This window comes from Marasmius oreades, chromosome 6, assembly GCF_018924745.1.
Source record: "Marasmius oreades isolate 03SP1 chromosome 6, whole genome shotgun sequence".
NCBI classification, from domain to species: Eukaryota; Fungi; Basidiomycota; class Agaricomycetes; order Agaricales; family Marasmiaceae; genus Marasmius; species Marasmius oreades.
The window spans coordinates 155973-181866 of NC_057328.1; the positions used below are offsets into that span (position 1 = coordinate 155973).

At 43.0% G+C, this 25894-nt stretch overlaps 4 protein-coding genes across 4 annotated transcripts; 3 read left to right on the plus strand and 1 right to left on the minus strand.

Moving 5' to 3' along the window:
• Positions 1–7288: 7288 nt before the first annotated feature.
• On the minus strand, positions 7289–7894 carry E1B28_009495 (uncharacterized protein; the record flags this gene model as incomplete). The annotated part of the gene is made up of 5 exons (XM_043154391.1): positions 7289–7435; positions 7485–7512; positions 7566–7632; positions 7685–7692; positions 7752–7894. 5 exons carry the CDS (start codon positions 7892–7894, stop codon positions 7289–7291), a joined length of 393 nt encoding a protein of 130 aa, XP_043006846.1.
• Positions 7895–11094: 3200 nt separating this feature from the next.
• E1B28_009496 (uncharacterized protein) lies at positions 11095–11925 on the plus strand (the record flags this gene model as incomplete). Its single annotated transcript, XM_043154392.1, has 5 exons — positions 11095–11240; positions 11296–11428; positions 11482–11682; positions 11742–11841; positions 11906–11925. The coding sequence occupies 5 exons, from the start codon at positions 11095–11097 to the stop codon at positions 11923–11925; spliced, it is 600 nt and encodes a 199-aa protein (XP_043006847.1).
• Positions 11926–12188: 263 nt separating this feature from the next.
• On the plus strand, positions 12189–13718 carry E1B28_009497 (uncharacterized protein; the record flags this gene model as incomplete). Its single annotated transcript, XM_043154393.1, has 10 exons — positions 12189–12329; positions 12398–12511; positions 12574–12606; positions 12667–12675; positions 12733–12800; positions 12858–12871; positions 12931–12959; positions 13030–13188; positions 13267–13370; positions 13457–13718. The coding sequence occupies 10 exons, from the start codon at positions 12189–12191 to the stop codon at positions 13716–13718; spliced, it is 933 nt and encodes a 310-aa protein (XP_043006848.1).
• Positions 13719–18614: 4896 nt separating this feature from the next.
• Positions 18615–19051, plus strand: E1B28_009498 (uncharacterized protein; the record flags this gene model as incomplete). The annotated part of the gene is made up of 2 exons (XM_043154394.1): positions 18615–18930; positions 18981–19051. The coding sequence occupies 2 exons, from the start codon at positions 18615–18617 to the stop codon at positions 19049–19051; spliced, it is 387 nt and encodes a 128-aa protein (XP_043006849.1).
• Between the last annotated feature and the right edge of the window lie 6843 nt (positions 19052–25894).

The following is a 25894-nucleotide window of genomic DNA, read 5'->3' on the forward strand; positions in this document are numbered from 1 at the left end:
ATACTGCCACAGTTGACTAGGTATGACGTTAGGACTTAAAAGTCCTCGCAGTTTACCAGGGAAGGTCTTCGTTCTCTGGCAGGTAGGGCATTCCCTAGTGTATGCTTTGACATCCTGATAGATTGTGGGCCACCAATAATATTGTAGTATAAGTTCGGTGGTTTTTGCAGGTCCTGGGTGTCCTGCAAAGTAGGTGTCGTGATGAAACTGAATAATCTCGTGCCGCAAGCTCTTTTCAGGGGGTATATAAAGCAGGTTGTCCTTGGTCAAGTAGTCTCCGTGGTTCTCGACGTTGCCCTTGTTTTCTCCCATTTCCAAGACCTTGACTTCTCATGCCTTGTGTCTTTTGATTTCTTCCAGAAAGTGATCCCCAGGAGTACCTTTGGTACTCACAGCATGAATGGTGTGAAGGAATTCGGGTTTTAAGAGGATGATGTCTCTGTTATCATTCTCCCCCCTCTCATGGCCCTTTTGTCTCAAAAGTAAGTCCAGTTTAGTCTGCAACTTTCCGGGTTTATGAACCAGAACAAGTCGTAATGTGCTAGTGTCACCAACCACCGTGCCTGTCGTCGGTTGAGTGTTTTCAACATCATGAAGCATGAGATAATGCCTCCATTCCGAGAGTGCGTGCATGATAGCCAACATTTCCTTATCGTGGATATCGTAGTTTCTCTTGGTTTTGTTCAATTCTTTCAATAAGAATGCGATCGGCACCCACCCATCCTCTTGCTTCTGGGATAAGATTGCTCCCATTGCAAAGTTCGAGCTATCCGCTAATGCAAGAAAAGCACACCAAGCAAATAGATCAACAAATCTATTGCTCTCAGTATTCTCTAAAGGTGGGGGTTCGGAAGTTCGGCTTGTCGAAGGTTACGCCTTCTTTGATTTCTCGAGATGTAGACAAAACTAACTCTGATTGTGAAGTCTGGTTCAAGATAGTAGAATTCTCTACTACTGATCTGTTTTTATTTATATTTATATGAATCTAACAGTCTGAAGCCTACTTTGGCTTATGAAATGCGAACAATCTGTTGTGGCCCAAGTGCCTAGAGTTCCCAAGTGAACTATTCCAAATTCCAAATCTGTCAAAAGTCCCCAAGTGGACTTAACCAATTCCAAATCCAAATCTGTGTTCTGACCAAAACCAACACACACTGACGAAGTCAGGGCAAAATCCAATCACTTTGAGAGTTCCTGCTTAATGATACAATTTGGGCAGTACTAACTGCTTGATTGCACCAACTGGGCAGTACTAAACTAAAGAATCCTAGCTTTTACAGGGCTCCTTATATACCGCTCGAGAACTAGAAAATATGAAAAGTGAATAATAAATGGATTTTCTACTGAATCTCTGATTTAGATGAGAAAAGAATTGGAATAGACGTCAAATTTCCTTCTTCAGCCATTTCTTTGTTGCTTTTTAGTATAATCTTCTTCTTCCCTTTCTCTTCTCGGTCTTCTCGGTTTCTACCATGTGCAGTCCTTGTAGGTCCAAGCCCCTCTTTCTTCCGGTCTGAAGTTGGACACATGGTCTGCATATTTGATCGCTCCTTTCCATTCCACATCTTTCCGCTGCTATGATCGAATGAATCTCATATCTCTTGTTCTCCTAATCTGCTCGATGTCCGAAAACACTTTCCCTCAGACAATTTCTAATCTCCTCTTATCTGACTTCTCTTATCCTATCTCTGAGTAATCTAATCTTATTCAGAAGTTTTCAATCCCAGATCTAACTTCGCTCTAATATCTGTCAATGTCTTAACAATCTGTCTGTAATCTGTTTTCCTCGATGTCTAATAGAAGTAAAACAAAATAGTATAATATCCCTTGATTACCCAAAACATGTTACCGAAGGCAGAGAGGCCAATGAACATAGAAGGTTTGGAATTAGCTGTCTTCTCAAAGTCCTACAGGTTTCGGATTACTCTTCTCGAAGATCTCTCTCTATTCAATTTCCTTCAAACAGAGGTCTAGGGTTTTGACTAGCAGATCGGTAATGCGACTTAGTTGACTATGCTACAAGGTTCTTTTTGCACTTTAAAACAGTGCTACGGAGCGATATTTATCGTATTAAGAACTAGAGTGAGCCCGAATTGCTAGTTAAAGCTAGTGCCACTAGTAGAATGTGCCGTAGGTGCAGCTAGACCAGTTAGAGAGAGCGGTAGATCGTGTCAGAAAACTGTATGACCATTCGAAACCTGTAGAACACTATGAGCAGAGGACTTAAGCAGTGATTCACCGAGTTCTACTCTCTACATTCTACTATGCACTGGCATATCAAGGGATTGTACTATTAGAAGACTTGTAGTCTTCACAGAACCGTTCGTAGCAGAACTTAACAAAGTCAAAAGACCTTCATACTAGGAGTACCTACTTCTATGGAGGATTTAGTTGACAAGAAATCGGACATAGGACCACGCAGACTAGGAGAAATTTGATATGACCGTAGATCGAGTCCCGATCTGAGGAAAAGACAAAAAGACATGATACAGATCCCAGATCACAGATAGAGTACCTAGGAACCAGGCAGGAATGAACAACGGATCTCAGAGTCCACGCTGTTCATGTGCTAGGGCAATTCGGAACTCTGGATCCATATGCTGGAACTACTTGGACACACAAAGTCCATATGATTTGATAATGTCGAAATGCAGGATAAGGTCCGTAGGCAGGAAATACCATATGGTACGCCTATGTAGGTCCATTCTACATGCTGAAACAAGAATGAAGAACGGTCCAGATTGGTCCAAAACATATGATTCGAATACGGAAAAGCTCCGTAGACAAAATTCTGCACATGTAGCAGTCCCTAGCGATAAGACTCCGGATGGATTCGTAGCTACGGTGCATTATTTTTAGAGATAGAACAAGTAGAGATAGGATTACAAAGCTAGCGTAGAAGTAGTATAAAAGCAGCTCATGTATCCGTAGATAAAGAAGTACTACCCGTGCGTAGGAAAGTCCTGAGTGGGTTGCCCGTGAGTAACTGCTCTTGACACCAATAGAGAGATTTGCCCTGTCTTTGTGCAGTGAAACGATAAGATTTGATTTGAACTATACGAGACCGTCGAGGTCAAACTAGAGAACTATCCGTCCGTAGGCCGCTGAGGTCTTGATTACTGTTTCGTGATCCGTCGAGGGTCTTAGCGTTTGTGTCCGCCGAGGACTTAGTTTTCGTGTCCGTCGAGGGCAATAGTCTCCAATCGTTCGAATTAGTCTTACGGTAGACGAAATTCATAGTCCCACTTAGTCCACTGGACAATAAACAGAGCCCCTACAAACCCTAGAGTCCCCGTAGCTGTGGTGTTTTACACTTGCAGTTACACATTGATTTCATAAGAACTTCATATAATATTGAGACTGTGATCTTGTGCGTAACCTTTGCCAAGCAGTCCACCCTTGCAATCTTTCCTGGTGTGTAGAGTTATTGATAGACTTTACATGGAGGTTTACTAGTTTTTGGGTTGATTTGGTGTTGGTGCTACTCCCGTAGCTCTGATATTAGGTTGACTCTTGAGTGGTATACTTCGCCCATTATCGGGCTATCTCTAGTCCTCTTATTTCCACTAATTATTATCTGTTCTTCTTTCTTAAAAGCAAAAATTGAAGTCTTTTATAGTATTGCACAAAACAGGCGCAACACCGCCTCAACCCTAAATGGTGCATGATCAGTAGGTAAATGGAGTACTCAATCCGAGCATACTGCATTCTTTAGCGAGTCAAATGCTTTCTGCTCAGGGCCTTCCCACTTCCATATATGCTGCTTTTTTGTCAAGTCATTCAAGAGTCAGGAGAGGTTGGAGTACCCACAAATGAACTTTTGGTAGAAATTCGTGAATCCTAGAAAGCTTTGAATATCCTTAACACATTCGGGTGTTTCCCACTTTCTTATTCCATCAACCTTCACAGGATCCATATGTAGACAGCCATTCCCAACGATTAAACCCAGGTACTCCACTTCAGCTTTATGGAATTTGCACTTTTCCAGTTTGAGGTATAGGTTGTACTGTCATCTGGAGAATATTGTGTACTAAGTCATTGTCGACTTTGGACGTCCTGCTTTCATGCGACCATTTCTTCAGGAGATGTCATCCCTTTTCCTCGTTGTGACATAAGTTCCAATAGATCCAATAGGCATCCTTTTTTAATGCAGGGTAAGGGAGTTCAGGATTACTAATATTAGGGGGTACTCAAGCAGGTACTCACGAAGGTACTGCAGCCCTTTTTTCTTTTAGCGATAAGTTGGGCATGGGTTTTTCTGATACGTCTTTGTCTTTCACCAAGTCACTCTCGTTCGTTAAAACACTGAACCGATTGTTATTGGATTTACAGACAAAGGGTCCCTTAGGTGGCGTATCTTTCTTCCTAAGGGGTTTTAAAAACCTGCTTCCTCTCCAATTTTCCTGAACTCTGCTTTCTCTGCAGTACTAAATGATTGGATATCGTTAAGAAGTTGAGACATGCAATTAACCCTAGGATGAAGGTAGTCCCGCGCAACATGGCCAACTTCTTGACAGTTGTAACACTGACGGTTTCCATTCCAAGCATTAGAACGAGCACGGGCCCAATCGATTTCAATAGGTCATCCTTGACCTCTGAAGGTTACACCAGTGCCTGTCTTAGCTTCTGCAGGTCCCGAGGTCGTGGTTGACACAGTGGGTACCATAGATACCTGATTCCAGAAAGGGTTGTTAGTACTCCAGGGTACTGCCACTGCAGGTTTGGCTGCCAGAGTACACACATTATGCTCCATTCTCAGAGTCTGTGCACTGTGCTCCTGAAGGTCGAACCAAATTGCTGCTTCCTTCCATTTGTCATAGGTCTGTGGCATAGGATCCATGGCATAGATATGATTAATGAGGAACAGCTTGAGATTCATCTTTAAAAGCATCAGGAGTCCCTCCTCTTCAAGCCTGGATTTGGCTCGGTACTCCTCGAACTTGAGGAAGAATTGACTAGCCAACTCGCTAGGTTTCTGGATCAGGCTGTGGAGTTTCCTCTGTGCTATATCCTTCTGGTCACCACCAGCGAAATCTCGATGGATTTCTGCCTTTAGGTCATTGAATGATGCTGGCCACTGTCCATTCTCAATTTCCCGGATTTTATTAGTCGCCCATTTAGGAGGTAGTACTCCGTCGGTCATATGGGCAAGGGTTTCGAGGACCTTTGCATGGTCCACAGCGTATTTCTCAGGTTTTCTTTGAAAATAAATATAGAGTTGGGCAAAGAAGGGATCAATGCCTTCGGGAGTTCTGTTGAAGGTTTTGGGCTTCATAGCAGAGGATTTTTCATTACTCTGGCTATGACTCTTCTCGAGTAACCTGGTAATGACTTCATTCTGAGTATTCAACTGGCTAAGTTGTCGCCAAATGTTGACATTGAGTTCCCTATCCTGCTGCTGTGTGTTAAGACCCTGGAACCATTCTTTGGTTCCTTGAGCGAGAACATCTGGATTGGGGAGAGCCGGTCCAGCATGTTGAGAGATGTTGGGGTTCATGTGGGTATCCTGATCTAAGGTGGCAGACATGTGCACAGTGATCAAGGTGAGAGGTTTCCAAACTAAAGGTTGGTAAGAGTAGAAAATGTCAGGTTGCCCCTGGGGTACTCTTGTCTATTGTCAGGAGTCAATCCTTGGGTAAGGCGAGCTGACAATTGAAGGGGAAAGAATGACTCCTAGGTAGGATTGACCAGACAAGAGTGAAGTTCTACTGTACACTTGGAGTACTTATATACTACACTACTTAAGGGGTAAGGGGTTGAGGGGGCAGGGGCCTCCCTATCTACAATGGTCTATGGCGATCGCGAGTTGGACAGAGTGGTCGATGGTGAGCCGAAGGAATCAAAGGGAGGACAATTGCAGAGATCAAAACAATCAAGTGCAAGGGTGGGAGGAGTCGTGATAGCACATGAAGTGCTATGGAGGAGTTCTCGGAGTACAGCAAGTTTGTGACATGACCATATACTTAGCTCATTCATTATCTTGTACTCACTTGCTAGGTATTCTAGACTCTTTCACTATCATGGTGTCATGAACTGAACCAGGGGTAGTACCTACTGCTGACTTTTCCACCTATAGAGTCAACTGCAGTTGGACTCGGTGTACGATCAAGGGAAATATCATGTGAAATGGGTTGATTCATAGGAGAGTACTCCTAATCTTAGAGAAGGGGTCATCGGTATAGGAGTACAACCCTTTCTATTAGATAGGTATATAAGGAGTACTTAGTAGTAGATAGTTCCCTAGAATTTGATCTCCTTTGTCCTCCTTTATCCTTTCCTATCTTTGCCTCTCGCCTCTGCCCCATTCACTCTCTCACTCTACGTCATCCAGGTCGCCTTTATTAGGGGACTTACCATCCAGTTGTGGTCCGGACTCCTCCTAGAGTCCCTTCTCTAGTGTTAGAGTACAGGATGGGGTACGTATGGATTAGGTATGTGGTACACTGCATTGGTGTACCTTGGGTACCATCTATCGTATGCTCTTATTGTCATTGGAGTACCGGCTCGTGAGGATACTGTCCTCGTCACAGGATGCTCCCATTGCCGAAGGTTTACTCTCAATATACAAGCACAGTTTGTCGTATGGTCCACCGCACAGTTCACGGATATTCACAATATCGGACATCATCATTATTCATTCTCCTTGGTTGCCAGCTCTTGTCATCCTCTATTGCCAATAGGCCCGTAGGATGGTTTGCCAGCATTAGTCTGGAGTACAATCTCATAGTAGGTCAGAGTACTGGGGGTTGGTACCCCTCGGAGTACGCCCTATGTGGGTGTTGGGTTGTTTTAGGTGTATGCTATCCTCAGCGTCAGGGCTCGAGGCCCAGCATATGCATAGGCAGTTCACCCTCCTGACACATGGTGTCTGACTGAGGAACTCACTCATTCTCTTATACTCACTCCCTAGTTCACGTATCGTCTTCACTTACAACTAGTATCAAAGGTAGTGCTGAAGCTCCAAAGTTGACTCTAAATAGGTGAGTAAGAGTACTTTTAGAGTATGAATCAAGATTTTGATTCTCCTCTTGAGCTGAGATGTAATGATATTCAAAAATATGAGAAACAAAACCAGCCAGCATATATTTACTGACACTGAACAACTCCACAGCCTGACCCTACTTGCTAAGACATATTCAGTTGATTATTATTTCTTGAGTTGGAATACCAGGCTGGTATATAGATATATATGATATTTGGAAAAACAAGTGAAGAAATTACAAGCTACATAGATGAAATCAAAGAAAACATTGACCTATTTATCTTTTTGAAAGATAGCATTTTAGATTCAATAATCTTCATCTTCCTCAAGCTGGCTGGTGGGACGAGTACGAGAGCGAACTCTGAATGTCTCCAGCTCAACTGTTTCCTGCCATGTAGCAATGGATGACTTGGCTAGAGCAGCTTCACGAAGGTTTAGAATAAGCCGAGTGCCCTAAAATTATTTTGAGGATATTTGTGAAATAGTAGTACTTGACACTGACCGCAAATGAATAAATGCTAATCAACCACCTGAGCAGAAAGTGGTTAATGGATATTCACTTAGTTATAGTTTTAAAACCTACGGTAGGGATATTGAAGCATAAGGGCCAGGAATAAGTTGAGTAGTCAGGGTGGAGATCAGAAGGATTACTGTACATAAAGGTGGTGAGTGAGAGATTTTTAAGCAACAAAAAATACTTACCAGTGATGCTGGTTATTTTCATTCATACAATTAGTAGGACTCTAGCAATGGAGGATTCTTGACATACATGAAGTAGTAAATTGTGCCATCTCGGACAATTCCAAAAACTAAAGGTGAAAGGGATTTCACACTGAAGATTGACATGCCATGTAGACTTTTGTCATTTGTGATCAAATCTCCAGCACTTCTGTATGCTTTGTAAATTGTCATCAAGAAGAAAATAGCTAGATATAACGTTAATCAAAATTGTTAATGAATAAAGTGATGAACTGTTCAAACCTGCAAGTGCCAAACATGGGATCCTGGAAAATAGTTAAATATTGCTTTAGAAATGGATATATAATATAAATTCCAGCATACCAGGATGCATATTGAAGTGCCCGGCGAGTTGGAGCTGCAAGACATCCAGGAATTGGAATACCAGGAGGTGCAATTGATGCAACATTCCATATCTCACTTGCAATTTCTTGACTGACCCAGAGCTCAGCCTAGTGTTTAAAAAATAAGAAACTTGTACATATAACAGAGAGAATTTTGACATACCCCAAACTCCACTGGTATGGTTGACAAAAAGGTTATTATTTAGCTCAAATTTACAGGTGACCCTTACCGAGAAGACAGCAAATGAGAATTATTGTTACTATAACAGCACATGGAAGAAATCCCTTTAGTCTACTTCAGAGAACTTAATCTTCAACCACATACCTTTCCTTGCATATGCATATAGAGCACAAACCCGCAATATGAGGATTGAATTGACCAATGTTGTGAAAATGACCTCTCCACCCCTTTTACTTATGTTGAGCATATCAAATTTTGAGTTAAGTTTGGAATACTCACATGGCAAAGTACCAAAAATAATGTTGACAGCTGTTGGATGCAGTATTCACTTAGCACAGGGATGACATGGGTATTAAATCCTCACAACTGATAATATCAACAATTGAGAAAGCTAATATGATGATTCAATAATATGGCCTACTTTTACTGATAGTTTTGATGATGGTGTCACTGATACTGAACTATATGTGAGCACTCAATACATGAAATAATTGTCCTAAAAGTTCACCAGCAGTTGTGGCCCTATCGAAAGGTCAGAAATTAATCAGGGTGTAAAATGATCCATACAGCTTACAGAAGATAAGAAGGACCATAGTATCTTGCAAAGAGATACATCACCTTTACTATTGACCATTTTGACCTCAAGAGGAGAATCAGGAAAGGCCGAATAAATAGTAATCACCACTCACTTCCATATCAATTGATACTGTGGCCGCTTTCTGGTGAGGCCCACAATAACCCGTGATCTTTAAACAAAAAGTACATACCTCCCTTCCAAAGGACAAGATCATGTCGTAAATTAGCCAGGCAAGAGCAGATACTAAGGTACCATGAGATAATTCTAAACAGAATATACAAGTGGAGTCACTAACCTTCAATGTAGTTCCCTGTTTGAACTTGGCTTGCCGCTACCAGAACTGCTTTAAAGGCATCCATAGCCTGGGCTATAGCCTGAGGGTCAGGGATCGTAGTATTTGCAGACATCAATGATGGAGGAGAGAACGGAGATGAAAGGGTGACGGTACACTGCGATACTTATAACCCGCTGAATATAAATTATGCCAGCATCATGGAATTCAATCACGTTGATCCCGCCATACTGGTTTTGGCAGACTGATAGATAAGGTCTATGTGCGTCGAACGCACGGATTTTCTACCTAATCTTATTTCTTTTTCAGTCGCTCTGATGGCACCCAATTGGTATTTTTTTCTGCCTGCGCGAATGTAATGTGTATTTCCGTTGCGATAAATTATAATTGACGGGTTACCTTCTACGTTTCGTCTGGTAATCTTTATTTCCTGATTCAACAAACCATACGGGGTATCGAAATCTCCTCGGGAAAATCTCTACACAGCGAGTTACAATCCTGCATCTGACCAGATGGCAATCAATGAGAATCCTGTGCATGATGCAGAGGGGAAACAAAAAGTCGGTCTTAACGCGCCATCAAGCTGATTTGTATGCTTTGCGCCGAGATCAGATCAATCGTGACAGCTCATATGGCTTTCCATACGCCGAGTGATTGGCACATATCAGGGCGCGATGTAGAGAAAGATGAACTTCTTCACAGGGGCAGTGAACCCACGAAGAACGGCTCCGTTCTATTAATTTACGATTGTTGTACCAAACCAATATGATATACCTCTACCTTACAACAGTTCCTGAAAGGAGTGAGAATTCTCGCTTGCTAAATCATAATCCGGTTAATTTTCAATAACCGCTCGTCGAGTTTGGCGTCCTAATAATAGTATCGCTGAACGCTGCACAGAGAAATGTACTGTCGGAAACGCTCTCCGGTGTTAGTGCCTGCCTGACTCAAAGCGTGCTGAACAACTGGTGCTCGGGTCCGTCAACTTACCTCCTGCCCTGTGGATAAAGATAGCAGTGTGTACCATCTGGTCTTTCTCGTTGTTCGACCCATCACCACCGCCCTAGAAGCCGCTGGCACTCCCCCACGATCCGTGTATCCCTTACGCGACGTAGGTTTCAAGTAACGTGTACACGGGCTTTGAGTCCTTGTATATACTCAGGGTAAGTAATCTAGATATAGTAACGTTCTACGTTAAAAAATATACCGTTTTTGGCTATGGCTGATTTACCAAGATTTGGTCTTGGCAACCACAATCATATATGTCAGCCCACGTCAAAATTTCGTCGTGGTCGCGTCTCTATATTGAAGCTCAAGCCTCGGAGAAGGGGAAGGGCAGAAAGTTCAATAGACCTGGGCCACGCGTACCATCGACGTCGATCATCATCTATCAAGTCCCGTTGCCACTGTAGCCCCATACTTTTAGGATTGCAAGGGTTCTCTTTCCCGCTGTCAGGCGCTGGCCATTGTAGCACTAAGACCCACGAGTCAGTGACTTGTCAGTTTGAGATACAATACGGAGAGTAAGCTCACCTTTATGTCACGAATCTCCCGGCCTTTTTTTCGCTCGCCGGTGAGCCAGGGTTTCGGGGTCATCCTTTCACCGCAACGTAAATCCCGCTGGCGGCGACAAGCGTACAACTGCCGCAGAGTCCTTTGAACGGGATTCCTGACAGATTGAATCAGATGGAACACACGTTCGTGCAGCATGCATGCATCATTTCTCTGCAGCTTCTCGCGTCTGTGCTGTTCAGAAAGAAATCGGGCATAACGGATCTTTATTGGGGAGTTTATTTGACAACCTCCCTCAAAATCGCATAACTTCCATCAACACACAGCCGAGCGGAGATTTGGCGGCGCGCATTTCGGCACATTTCGAGGCGTGCTGCCATTTTGCTGCCATCAATTTTTCCGAATCATACCACATTACCTCCTTACATATTTCCTGCTCCCACGACTCCTTCAAACCGCCAACCCACCATGCCTTCATTCGAGGCTCCCACTAACGCTAGCAATGAACCCAAAAGCTCTGGCGAAACCCCCGTTGAAGGGCTGGAGAAGACGGAGAAGGTTGGGAACACTGAAGCTGAAGTATTGCGCGGTCCCAAGCTCGTGGTTGTATGCGTGTATGTGTCGAGCCTTTCCGACACGCGTCACATCTGACTTTTCTTCCCTTAACAGAGCTTTTTCTCTCGCTTTTTTCCTTATCGCACTCGACCAGACAATTCTATCAACTGCACTCCCTAGCATAGCTTCGGACTTCGATGCCGTTTCCGAGCTCTCCTGGATCGCGAGTGGCTATTTCCTTCCCCAGGTAAACACAGTATAGATTCAACCCGACAATTAGACTTCTGAACAGTTCTACAGGCAGCCTTCATGTTGTTTTTTGGCAAAGTTCTTGCGTTTACTTCTCCCAACGTCGTATTACTCGTCTCGATTGCTATCTTCGAGCTAGGCAGTCTACTATCGGCACTGTCACCCACCATTTTCGCCCTCATATTCGGCCGCGTCATATCAGGTATTGGGGCGTCCGCGTTATTCATCGCCGTGATGTCCCTCATCGCACGTGTGCGTTATTTTCAGACGATCCTTTCCTTGGAAAAAATCTAACTCAGAGATCCCAATAGATCACGACCTTGAAGCAAAGACCACTCATGATGAGCATCATTGGGGCCGTCTTTGCTGCCTCTTCCCTAGGGGGACCTGTTATTGGCGGAGCATTCTCAGGTGCGTAACAACTTCTAAGCGCACATCCCCCTGGAAATTTCAGATTTCGCTAATTGCTTTATAGATAATATTACATGGAGGTAAAGTTCAACTTTTCCCGCGTATCCAAGATGATAACTCTTTTGACACGGGGTTTAGGTGGTGTTTCTGTAAGCCATAATCACATCAATTGTTTACTACTCGCTCATGCAGCTATTCGAAGATGTAAACCTCCCCGTGAGTGGTTGGCAATGTTACCGTGATTGAAGTACTGGTTAACGCCTCGGGATGGAAAGATCGGTGGTTTTGCGTTTGTGATGATCCTCGCTTTTCTTCCAAAGCTGCCAGCGATGGAAAAAAGTGAGACAATGCTCTCTCCTTGGTTGAATATGGATTGGATTGGGACACTCTTGAGTTTCGGTTTCGTCACGTTCATGCTGATCGCTCTGCAATGGGGTGGAAATGAAAGACCATGGAGCGATCCAGTTGTCATTGTGTTTCTGGTTCTGGTGTGTTCGAACTTTCGTCCGATCCGATCATCTCAACTTGTGCTTAACTTGTCGTCCTTGGCTGTCAGTCTGGAGTCCTGATGGTCGCATTTGTGGCTTGGGAGCATCGGCTTGGGAGTCGTGCGTTGGTTCCCATTGACATGATGTTGCGAAAAAACGTCTTTGCGTCGTCGTTTTCAGCGGTAAGTTGGCCGTTATTCCGATGCCCTCTTGACAGATACTATTTCACTGAATCGCTTTCTAGCTCTTTGGACATCTTTGTTTTGTCATATTTACCGTGAGCTTTTTTCCATGCCGATTTGTGTACGTCAGAGAAACTATCTACATTTGATCGTAGTACTACTTGGTGAGCCCAGACTTCTAGAATCTCGAAAGTACCTTACTTACGCAAGTTTTGGCTCAGCCGCTACTCTATCAAGTACGAGGACACTCCGCCACTCGCTCGGGTGTGGACATTATACCCTTCATGATGTGAGTCGCAGAATACTCACGATTGCTTCTTCGCGTTCAAATCTTTTTTAAAAAAAGATCCGGTGTCGTCTGTACGAGTTCCTGTCAAAAAATACTGAACTAATGTCCTGTTAACACACCGTTATTGCAGCCTCAATGGTAGCTGGAGGAGTCGCTTCCGTATGTTCCTTTTAATGGGTCTTCTTCAAGGATACTCGGTCCCTCTCACTTAGTGTGTCCTCGTTCTCAGGAAACCGGCTGGGCTTGGCCCTTCCTCGTATTCGCACCGCTCCTAGCAGCAGTCGGATTCGGCTTGTTTTTCGAGGTCTCCCAAAATACGAGTTCGTCGCATATTGCCGGCCTTCAGATTCTCGTAGGAATTGGACTTGGATGTGTTGTTCAACTTCCGGTATGTGTTTCTCACGCAGACCTCACCCTTGAAGGCTAGCCGGGTAATATGTACATTTGTTGATCATCGCCCTCGCAGATTGTGGTCGCACAAGCAGAGTACGTTAACGAGGAGCACCTCGTGCCTCAAGTAACATCCCTGGCTACCTTCATCCAAATTATCGGTAGCTCAGCTGGCCTTGCGTGAGTTTTTCCTTTCAGGTTTTCGCATCATTCTCTCCCCAAGTCGAAGTTTACCATTAATTCAAAATCACTTTATAAACGCGTAGAATTGCGGGTGCCGTCTTCGCGGCCAGTTTAGAATCCCGATTGGACACCCTCCCCAGTTTATCACCCAGCCAAATTGGTGCTGTCCGATCCAGCGTGGAGGCAATATTCTCGTTACCGGATCCTCAGAAGCAGGAAGCATCGGGTGCGTATGTTGCAGCTATTCAGCGTGTGTGGTTGATTGGTGTTCCGTCGGCTGCGTTGGCTGCGATGGTGGCGCTGATTATTACGAGGAAGCGTATCAGGAAGGTTGAAGGGCATTAGGTACCGACTCCTGAGGCCTGAGGATAGCCTGAGCTTGGGCTATAAGTAGTTGTTTGAACTTTGAATGGTGACATTGTTGACGGTCGACGAAGTTCAAAGTTGGGACTAGTATATAGGTAGATTGTTGAGATTGTAAATACATGTTCATTTCTGCCCAACGCATATTCGTTCCATCTGCGAATATTATTAGGCCAAGGAAGTACACGCGATAACGATGCGGGATCCCTATTAGTATATAGCAGATCAAGTGCTGAGAGGAAACTTACCGTTCCCAACGTGAACTTCTCCGATTGGAACCGAGACATCAGGCTAACTCGATCCTCGTGCACGATTTAGAGCACGGGAGGAAGAGCACAAGTCCTTTGAAAACCCCTCCAGTTGCGGTCATGGCCTAGTTCGCATTAGGCGGCAGTTTCTGACAACCCTTCCTGCAGTTGTCTTCAAAAAATCTCCCACTTCAATGTGTTTCTGCCCCCGGAGTTCTTTATTAATTGTTGACGGTCGCCAGTGTACCTCCGACGTATTACAGCAAGTGACGCGAACGTCGTGAAAGTGAACCCAACTCGACTGATATCCGATCGGACCTGAAGTGAAAAATCGTACATGCCATCCATATACCGTGGTCCCTTTGTGCCTCGTCTGAGGTCATCACACAATGATCCATCACTACATTCTACCGGAACCTCAGTCAATGATCATGATTCCAGAAAGATGAGATTTCGCGTATTCTGATATCTGAAAGTCCTTTCTTTAAAACCAGCTGTCCGTCAATGAGCATAGGGGAAAATGGAAGGAAGTAAGGAAGAACAATGACGCTTTGCACCGAGATTGTTCAGATCCGAAATCTCTGCACAGCTCATATATCTTTCGAGTCATCAGCGCATACCTCAAGGCGCTATGTAGAGAAAGATGATTGAACTAGCAGTGAACCCACAAAGAACGGCTCCCATTCTATTAGTACACGATTGTTGTATCATCGAACCGATAGAACATTTTACACTGGCAGTTCCTGAGTGGAAATCGTTTGTGGTTTTTCTCAGTGTTGGACTCAAGCACCAACCCTCTCACCCTCGTTACTCTGATGCATACCAGCAAGGTTTGATAGATGCTATTCCCCTTCTGCCGTATACAAGATACGGTCACAATGTAAGTCGGACACCTCGGCTATATGTTCATCCTTACAGCCTTCTGATCAGAAACTGATTCCAAGGGAACAGTCAAGTAGAAATGTGCTTTGGATGATGATGTCACTATAAGTACAAGAACATCCCCAAATCATGGTGATCTCCAATCTCACACCACCTTCATTTCTATCAACAATTCCGGGAGGCTGAGATCCCTCATTTACCATACCATCACAGAAGTGGTGTACTAATTAGTGGCCGACATCAGGAGAAGGATCATTGATCTGTCAGATTCCTTCATATAATCAGGTTTACCCACATTATCATGGGAACATGTCTCCTTTCCCCTCATCTCCTTCAGATATTGTATCCTTGGACACAATGGTGGACTCCCTTGGAATGGATGTTGAAGCCCTTTTTGATGCCATTCGCATTGGCCAAATAACCCGTTATGCATGTTGTATGTGAACTGTACAGTCTGTACTGCCCTGTTGTTCCTCTCAAAGCCATTTAAACATAGTATCATCCTTTGTATTTTTGGCCTACGACATATGCACAATGTTTTCGGTTGAGGTAGCTACATACCAATACCTTGGCTTCCTCACAATTTGCTGAAAACTAACTGGCATATAGGTCAAATGTGTCTGGCAGTGGGTGCCTGCCAGTGACTTATTTTTTGCCACCCTAACATCTTTGCTAGGACAAAATGGACTCTAGCCAAGACGCTTTATATTCTGACAAGATACTATCCATTATTTTGGCTCATGTAAGTCAGCATTTGGAATTAATTTTGTGTGTTTACTACTACTCTTTATTCCAGTTTCACATTTTCAAGTTTGTGTTTACTGGTACATTGACATGTAATGTGTATTCCTGTCTAACACTATCAACAGTTTCTGCCAGTTATGGCCTTTCTGTTGAGGTATATTCCCACTTAAGCACCTGTTTTCTTGAATGTCCAGCTAACAATATCTCTGCAGTTGTAAGCTTCATTCTCATACACTGTTTGAATTTGGTTGAAAACCACAATTTTGGTGGACTCTGCAGCTGCCGTGGTTATTTTGTATATTATTCTGTGTAAGTTATCTGTCTTCAAAACTTAATTGACCTTTGATGGTGCTGTTAGGTTTGGGATTTCACTCACAAGTGTCATCGTCAATACAGTCCTTGTAATGAGGCTGTATGCCTTGTTTGGACGCAGTAAAAGAGGTATGTCAAGAAAGACACTCAATGTCAAGAGTGTGATCTATCGTTTACTCCCTGTATCTTTAGTGCTCCTTGGCCTCAGTTTGCTAGTTATAGGTGAGATGTTCACAAATTGAACTGTGTTCAGAATCTGAGTGCTCAAGTTGTTCCTAGTTCATATCACAGTCAGTCATCTTTGACAAACTGGTCTATGTATTACTCAGGTATTACCTCTACAGGCTTCACTCTTTGCAGCTATCAGCACATCAGTTGTTATAACCAAGGCAGCATTTGTCCTTCCCCCAGAGGTTCACATACCAGGATGTCTGACAACTCAGTTGAATTTGGGGCAAGGACCACAGTCCCTAATAGCTTGGTTTGTGCATGATCTTGTTGGGGACTACTTCAGACTAAATCCACCACTACCAGGGTTCCTGCCCTCACTGACTCTAGTCTGTTTATCTCTTTGCTGTTCTGCAAGGTTGACTTACACATAATTGTAGCGATTTTCTTTCTGATGACCTTCTATCGTTTCTGGCAATCTGCAAAGCACTCTTTGATGCTATCAAGATGGAGAAGCATGTCGGAATCCTTCACACCCTTTGTAATTGTGTTCTACACTGATGGAACACTGGCTTTCTTTCTGTAAGTGTTACACACCCCCATCAAACTCTGGAGAATGTCTAACTCATCATAACCAGCATTTTGGGTATGGAATCTGCCAATCCCCCCCTGTTTCATTGGTACTCATCTTATTGTCATGGCACAAGGGGCACTATTAGCCACAACCATTACAGCTGTAACAAGAAGTCCATACACTACAGTAGCAGCATCGTATGTTATCACTCCTCTCATATATACCTTTACTGGCTGATTCTTTGTTTTGTTGTGTGATGAAGTTGGCTAGTTGCCACATATTCATATTCAGTGAGTTTACTTGACTATTCTATCTGGTTGAGCCAATTCACTCAGTGATTCTTTTATTCTTTAGGGCTCGCACCTCATTCTCAATCTTCGGGCCACGGCAATGAAGGAAGGCAGAAGTGGAAATGCTACTTGGGAAGAAACATTTGATGTAGAGAGTTACTGGACACCAGCTCAGATGCCTGCAATGCCTCGAAGTGTTATTAGCAACACTGACTCTGAGTAGTGTACAGCCAGAGTGGCCCACTGTCATACTATTATGAATAAATTCTGTTTATGCCTGAATACATGCAATTTTAGCATTTTGAAACATTTTATAAGTAAAAATGGGAACAAACAATGAGGATTAGAGTGAGCCCAAGCTGTAAACCAAAGCGCAGGTTGACTTGTGGGTTTAACTTACAGGTTTCTTTGACATATAAAAGTTGGAAACCCGTTGTTGTTAGAAACGCTAACCGATGTGTAGAAGAGGAGAAGGAGGAAAGGACTGAAAGCTGCAATAGTGAGAGGAGGAGACATGCAGAAAACAAAGGTGAAGTGCAGTTTATTCTCAGAGAGAAGATGAGGGAAGAGAGGAGAGGAAGAAAAGATGATAATATAAATACAAGGGATCCAATGAAGGATTTGAGGATCACATAGACATGGTAGGAGATATGGCACAAGCATCACATGGTTGTCCAGTGGTAAGATTGAGGAGCAGGCTTACACGCTCCCCTAATCTGAAGGAAAATCCATCTCTAAGATTTCAGCATTTACACCAGGGATAAAGTATGAATAAATACAAGTAATAACATTCCCAGTATCATTTTGTAGTACTTGTTGTTTAATGTCAGCAGGAGCATCATCACCATTAATAATCCATTTATCAAGTGCTTCACAATCTTTGAGTTTGGAGAGCAGTTTCTGTTTGTCATCTTCAGGACCAAAGCCATGCCAACAAACTAAATAGCGCAGTAAATGCATACATTTTGAGTAATAATCTCACTGTTGCAACATTGCTCTCAACTTGAGATGCCTTGAGATATCTTGAGAATATCTCAAAAATCTCAATAAAAATAGGCCTTCTCATATTTTATTATCTCAACAGTACATGGCATTATCTCAAAGTTCACATCTAGTTATCTCAAAAAATATCTCATTATCTCAAAGAGAAATCTTAATCTCAATATCTCAAATATAATCTCAATCTCAATATCTCATGAATCAAGGATCAATTTCTACGTTACTGAGATTGCTATTTTGTATATTAAGCTAAGGTTGAGCATAATCCTGATGCTGGCAATATTAATTGTGTTACACCCCTCATAATAGTTTAACTTAGCATATAACGGATGACCCTACACATCGGTGTAACACAATCAAAATTGCTAGCACCAGGATTATGCTCAACCTTAGCTCACAGCTGTTCATGGAACATAGGGCATGACCAGATTTTTTCCTGCATGAGCCCCATTTTCTAGTGGGTGTAGAGTACCCAATTTTTAGTGTCCGTAATATAGCATGATAAATAAACATTTTTATATGGCTGTAAAGAGAAAAATCAGGCCTTTCGAATGGTATAGTTTTCTTTCCAACAAGTTATCATTGTCATAACCAACACATGTGGCCCATATAAAGTTGCAGCCGCAACTCAAGCAGTGACTTGACTTGCTCTCACACCATCATGGCGAGCTCAAGGACAGCCACAAAGCAACCTCGAGGGCAACCATGCAAGAAACCCCTTGAAGACAAGAACAAGAATTTCAATGCAGATTGTGTCACTCTTCCTCCCAATGATGTTGGTTCTCCTACTATCACTCTCACACCCCTGAGTGACATAGATACTGAAAACAATCTGGACAAGGGACCGGGAATTGCTGGAATCAGATTTGATGTTACTCAATCAGAATCTGAGGAAGAAAAGGTCGCTGTCATAAAGAAGAGAAACACATCCGGAGGGGTGACAAAGAGCATGGACAAGAAGAATGATATTCTAAATGGTATGTGTTCCATTGCATAATGCTTATCTTTTGCATTCAATTTTATTCAGCTGTTTTCCTTCGCATCCCAACTGTTGAGGGTAGCTCTCTCCACCAGGAAGTTTTGTATAGTACAGATTGAGAGGAAGTTCTGTCACTTATACATACAAGTGTAACATGTGCCAATGTTCCAACTAAACCCAAACTGTCATGAACTCGCCGTACTCCGAGTACTCCTCCATAGCACCTCAAGTGCTATCGCGACTCTTCCCGTCTTCGCACTTGATCGTCCCAATCTCTGCAATCGTCCTCCCTTCGATTCATTTGGCTCCTTACCGTCGACCATTGTAGATAGGGAGGCCCCTGCCCCCTCAACCCCTCACCCCTTAAGTAGTGTAGTATATAAGTACTCCAAGTGTACAGTAGAACTTCACTCTTGTCTGGTCAATCCTACCTAGGAGTCATTCTTTCCCCTTCGATTGTCAGCTCGCTAATGGGCGAAGTATACCACTCAAGAGTCAACCTAATATCAGAGCTATGGGAGTAGCACCAACACCAAATCAACCCAAAAACTAGTAAACCTCCGTGTAAAGTCTATCAATAACTCTACACACCAGGAAAGATTGCAAGGGTGGACTGCTTGGCAAAGGTTACGCACAAGATCACAGTCTCAATATTGTATGAAGGTTTTATGAAATCAATGTGTAACTGCAAGTGTAAAACACCACAGCTACGGGAATTCTAGGGTTTGTAGGGGCTCTGTTTATTGTCCAGTGGACTAAGTGGGACTATGAATTTCGTCTACCGTAAGACTAATTCGAACGATTGGAGACTATTGCCCTCGACGGACACGAAAACTAAGTCCTCGGCGGACACAAACGCTAAGACCCTCGACGGATCACGAAACAGTAATCAAGACCTCAGCGGCCTACGGACGGATAGTTCTCTAGTTTTGACCTCGACGGTCTCGTATGGTTCAAATCAAATCTTATCGTTTCACTGCACAAAGACAGGGCAAATCTCTGTATTGGTGTCAAGAGCAGTTACTCATGGGCAACCCACTCAGGACTTTCCTACGCACGGGTAGTACTTACTTTATCTACAGATACATGAGCTGCTTTTATACTAATTCTACGCTAGCTTTGTAATCCTATCTCTACTTGTTTCATCTCTAAAAATAATGCACCATAGCTACGAATCCATGCGGAGTCTTATTGCTAGGGACCGCTACATGTGCAGAATCTTGTCTACGGAGCTTTTCCGTATTCGAATCATATGTTTTGGACCAATCTGGACCGTTCTTCATTCTTGTTTCAGCATGTAGAATGGACCTACATAGGCGTACCATACGGTATTTCCTGCCTACGGACCTTATCCTGCTCTTCGACGTTATCAAATCATATGGACTTTGTGTGTCCAAGTGGTTCCAGCATATGGATCCAGAGTTCCGAATCGCCATAGCACATGAACAGCGTGGACTCCAAGATCCGTTGTTCATTCCTGCCTGGTTCCTGGGTACTCTATCTGTGATCTGGGATCTGTATCATGTCTTTTTGTCTTTTCCTCAGATCGGGACTCGATCTACGGTCATATCAAATTTCTCCTAGTCTGCGTGGTCCTATGTCCGATTTCTTGTCAACTAAATCCCCCGTAGAAGTAGGTACTCCTAGTATGAAGGTCTTTTGACTCTGTTAAGTTCTGCTACGAACGGTTTTGTGAAGACTACAAGTCTTCTAATAGTACAATCCCTTGATATGCCAGTGCATAGTAGAATGTAGAGAGTAGAACTCGGTGAATTACCGCTTAAGTCCTCTGCTCATAGTGTTCTACAGGTTTCAAATGGTCATACAGTTTTCTGACACGATCTACAGCTCTCTCTAACTGGTCTAGCTGTGCCTACGGCACATTCTACTAGTGGCACTAGCTTTAACTAGCAATTCGGGCTCACTCTAGTCCTTAATACGATAAATATCGCTCCGTAGCACTGTTTAAAGTGCAAAAAGAACCTTGTAGCATAGTCAACTAAGTCGCATTATCGCCTTATCCAAGGATCGACTTCTGACACAAACTTAGCTACTGTCTGTCACATTTGCCAGCCAAGAATCCTGCTGTCCTACTCTCCAGTGAAAGTGATTGGATTGGGTGTCTCAAGGATGTCAAGGTGGCGCAGAAGAAAAAGATGGACACCATTGCTGTGATGATTCAGATATCAGATCAAGTATTTTCTCATGCTCTGAGATTTTATTCCTATAACTAACCATCTTTACAGTACATGAAATCACTTGCCAATGCTCTGAAGCAGATGAAGAAAAAGTCCAGCTCCTAGTCTTCTGCAAATACCAAGAATAGTCGCAAGAAAAAGGATGAACTGTTGCTGGACTTGTTTGGAGCCACTGGTGACAGTGCCAAGGAGACAGTTGACAACAAAGGCGATGAGATGGATATGATAGAAACTGAGCGAGATTGAGTTGGCAAGTTGACGAAACAGTATTTCAACTGCCCAATGTAAGGTTTGCAAGATTGGTATAAATGGTGGGCACCATCTTCTCTCTCATTCCCAAATTCATGGATGGGGGGCATCACTGGTAAGTCTATCCACCTATGTTGAACATATCTCTTTCACCTCATAACCATGTACCTCATGACCATATTATATCTAACTTAGACACTTGGACCCATGGCATAACACTTCAAACACCATCCAAGAGCGATCTTTTCACAAACTTTCACAAGAACCTGAAGCTGCCACCAACTGCCACCACCTCTTCTTCCATGTTGACTGCAGCTGATGACATGTTCAATAACCTGTTCTTGGCTGCTACAGATGCTGCTGCATTTTTTCAGGCTTTCAACCCTACTTTCACTCAACCAACTCAACTAGCTCAAGTCTCATCAGATATTTCTTCTAGTGATCCTCCTGAACTCGCCAAGCACTATCCTCTGATTTCCAACTTTATCAATGTTCTACTCGCCACAGAAGAAAAATGACACCTTGATCTCTAGTGCAACCACTTCACTTTTCAAGACCTTTACTACATCAACAAAATAGCTGATCTCTCAATTCAACAGCTTATTCAGCTGTCTGACTCTGGCCTCAGCTTTGGTAACACCAATTTTTTACTTACTAGTGTAAGGAGATTCAGCAGTTGAAGTGTGCTTGGAAGGGGAAGTGATTCTTGCTGTTACTACTGTTATCACATACCACTCATACTGCTTTTTGCCTTGACTTTCTTATTATTGAATGCTACAGTTGTCAGGAACCAAAATGCTTCAGAGGCCCAGATATGGGCTCATCTCCTCCAACACACTATCTAACCACATGAGGAATTCATTCCCATTGTATCCACCAGCCTTTACATGGGAGTAGATTATGCCATCGACAGCAATTGCATAAAGAATTGAATATCTGAATTTGAAGTAAATGTAGACAGATTCCAGTAGCAGATGACCACCTCACCTCTTTCCTTGAACAAATCTGCATCATTTATGCTCTTACAACCTGATATCGTGCCTGCATGCTGATTTTAACAAAATATAAGATATTTTCTATGTTTTATAATGATAACATGGGTAAATCTGAAGAGATATACAAGTACTAGGGCTGAGTCCCATGCTGCTAGTAGAAGGCTTCAGAAGTTGGCATATTCTGACAGTCTTACTACCAAGGTAACAAACCGGCTTCAAAAACTGTAGAAGTGGACCTTGGAAGTAACAGTTGGTCTCATGGACTTTGTAGCCATATCAAGGGAATGACTGAATTGGTGATGGCCAGTCAGAATACCCTGCCAAAGTAGTGGTAACTTCCGAATCAACTTAGGATAAGTCTAGCTATTGCTCAGATATGCAGACCTACATCCAAGGTGATCTGCAGAACAGAATTTCCAATGAGTATAGAAATCTGACACATAGGCACATGCCTGGCAACAACTGAAAATGGCAATTTCCAACTAGCTGTGTATGTCCAAAGAAGACTACTTCTGACGTTTGAAATGCATACCTTGGAAGAGAATGAATGATTCCCATTATAGCAATAAAAGAGATAAGGAAACACAAAGAATACTAAGGAATGAACAGCTTATAGTAAGCAAAAGAGGTAAGGAACTTTCTATAAAAGGATACAGGAATAAAGTTTGTCTATAGCAGAGACAATTCAAACCTCGGGGTCAGGAATTTAATAAGTACAATGGGTTACTTAGGAATGAATGAGACTTGCCAAGGACAAGGAGTCAATGTTGGAGATGTTCGGGGGACCATAGAAACAAATGGTATCAATATGGGAGCTACGGAACTGGTGGCGGTACTTCTGAAGATATAGTGTCAGAAATGAGATATATGTGTAGTAGCTTCTGCAGTAAAGCCTCCCATAAGATATAGGTTCAGGAGTGTAAGCAACATGGACAGAAGAATGAGTGGAGTAGATCTAAGCAAGGATATTGACTATCCAATGCCGTGACCTCCCCATGGGTACCAGGGAATGCAATGATAAGTAAGAATGAAAGGGTCACCTAGTCCTACAGGCAGACAATGCAGACAGATCCTCCAAGGCAGATAAATGTTCTACTATGTGTCTTCGAGAGTCAAAAGCAGAGAATAATACAGAAACCCTTCAGGAAACACCCAAATATAGTACTTTGGAAGTCAATTGCACGTTTGTATCAAATTGTATAGTTTAGTAGGCAATATGTAGAAGCAGGGTATATAAGGACCAAGCACTAGATAACTTACCAATCTGAAGTGTTAGAACTGGTGTTAATTCCCTTAGGGTGAGACAAAGAGTGATGTTAGCAATTATGATTGTGTTACACTCATGTTTTGGTCAAATACCTTTGACTGAGGTCTATGTGGAGGAGGCATGTGCCAACCTTATCCCTTTGACATCTTGCCTCCACTGTATCGGGCATTGGTAAAGCATGCCTCGCCACTGTCTGTGGTAATAGCCACACCTCTCTTCAGTATATAGTTCTTCTCACATGCTTGACTTCCTCATGTTTCTTTCACATCTCACATTTGCTTGATAGCCTCTCTTGAGGTTTTTCTTGCACACCATACTTGCTGCTGAGAAAAGTAATGGCTATTATATAATTTTTTATGACACACCTTCTGCTTAATGTTTGTGTTTTGTCGAAGTATGTGTAATTAGATATAAAATAATATATACAGAGCATTTAGTAACAGGTATGCCCTCCCTTGGCCTTGACAACTGCATGAACACGGGCTCCAATGTTTGAAATGTACTTCTCGAAGTCATCAGCATCCAATTTGTCCCATTCCTCCTGCACCACTGCTTTAAGCTCTTCAATTGATGTTGGAATTCAGTGTCGGCAACGGATGGCAGCCTTCATGACATGCCATATATTTTCAATGGGTGACATGTCAGGGGAGGAGGCAGGGTGAGGGAAGAGTGGGACTTTGTATTTTGTAAACCATCTACTAGTTGATTTGCTGCAGTGTGATGGTGCTCCATCCTGCTGGAACTTAAGTGAGGGTTTTGAATGCTTCTGTTCATTGAAAAAGTCGAGCAAGACACCATCCAGGACTTGTTCCTGATAGCATTGTGATGACATACCCCCACCCTTTTCCTCCTGGATAGTCCAACACAACAAATGGTCCCTTCTTCCCCTTTATAATGCAACCCCAAACTATAACATGCACTGAAGACTGCTTGAAGCATGATACTACACAGTCCTCCTCTAAAACTTCATCAGTGCGTCATGTTACAAAGATCTGACCTGGTCTTTCCCCCATGCAGAAATACGACTCATCTGACCAGATGATATCGTCCCAACCATCATCCCCACATTCCATATTTTGAACTGCCCATGCTTTCCGAGCATGCTTCTGGTCCTTGGTGAGATATGGAACAACTTTTGCGACCTGTTGATGGTAACTGTGGTTGTTGAGGATTTTGCGAACTGGGAGACACAGTATTACCAATGTCCCTCAGAGGCATTTGGTGGTTTTTTTGTGCTGTTCTGACAACTACCCGCTCGAGGTGTGGAGTGACCTTTGGAGGTTGGCCAGAATGTGGTTGTGAATGTGTCAAGCCAGTTTGTTTGAATTTTTTGATGATCTTGCATGCAGTCCAGTAAGGAATATTCTCCTGTACTGCAGCTTGTTTTTACAGTGAGGCCAGCCACAACAGCACCAACGAAACAGTTCATCCATGGACTATCATGACGAGTATAGGAACGAGTGAGTGTGGACATCGTCATACGACCAAAAGGTATTTTTTTAAATCAACCACATGCATGTGTTCTTACATAATAGCCATTACTTTTCTTGGCAGCAACAGTCCATGTAGGTTCATTATAAAGATTGGCAGAATTCTATCCTGTGCTCGCTATAATGATTGGCGTGTAGTGTCAAGCAATTCCTTGCCCACTATAGACAGGGTAATTTCCAGTAGTGGTCCTATCCTTCATTGAAGATCGCACAGTAGACTGCTCCTCCACTGGCTGCATCCTCCATTACTAGTTCTGGCTTGTTATTAATGCTCCTGCTCTATCAAACAGGTCCCTGCTAGAAAAAGAATTCATTAGTGGTCCCGTCGATGACAAGTCCATTACAACTGCGAGAGAATTTTTTACTTCACTAATAGTGTTCTCATTGACAGGAACATTACTGCTTGACAAGATTCAAAATACATTTATTACTGCCTGAAAGGAATCAAATAAATGGAACCATTATTGGTCCTTGTGCATTAGTTTTCATTACTGCTCCTGCTGCAAAGCAGGAGAACAAATTTTAGAATATGGACCATTAATGGTCCTGGCGTAATCCATCCATTACTGCCCGGCAGAAAACTAGCAAAAGAACTGGTCCATTACCAGTCCTGTCACAATACATCCATTACTGCCCAGGAGAATATAAAAAACAGAAATCCAGACCATTACTACTGATCCTACACTACTGGTCCCATCATGATACATCCATTACTGCCCTGGAGAAAAAAAGCATAAAATTGGACCATTACTGGTCACTGCCC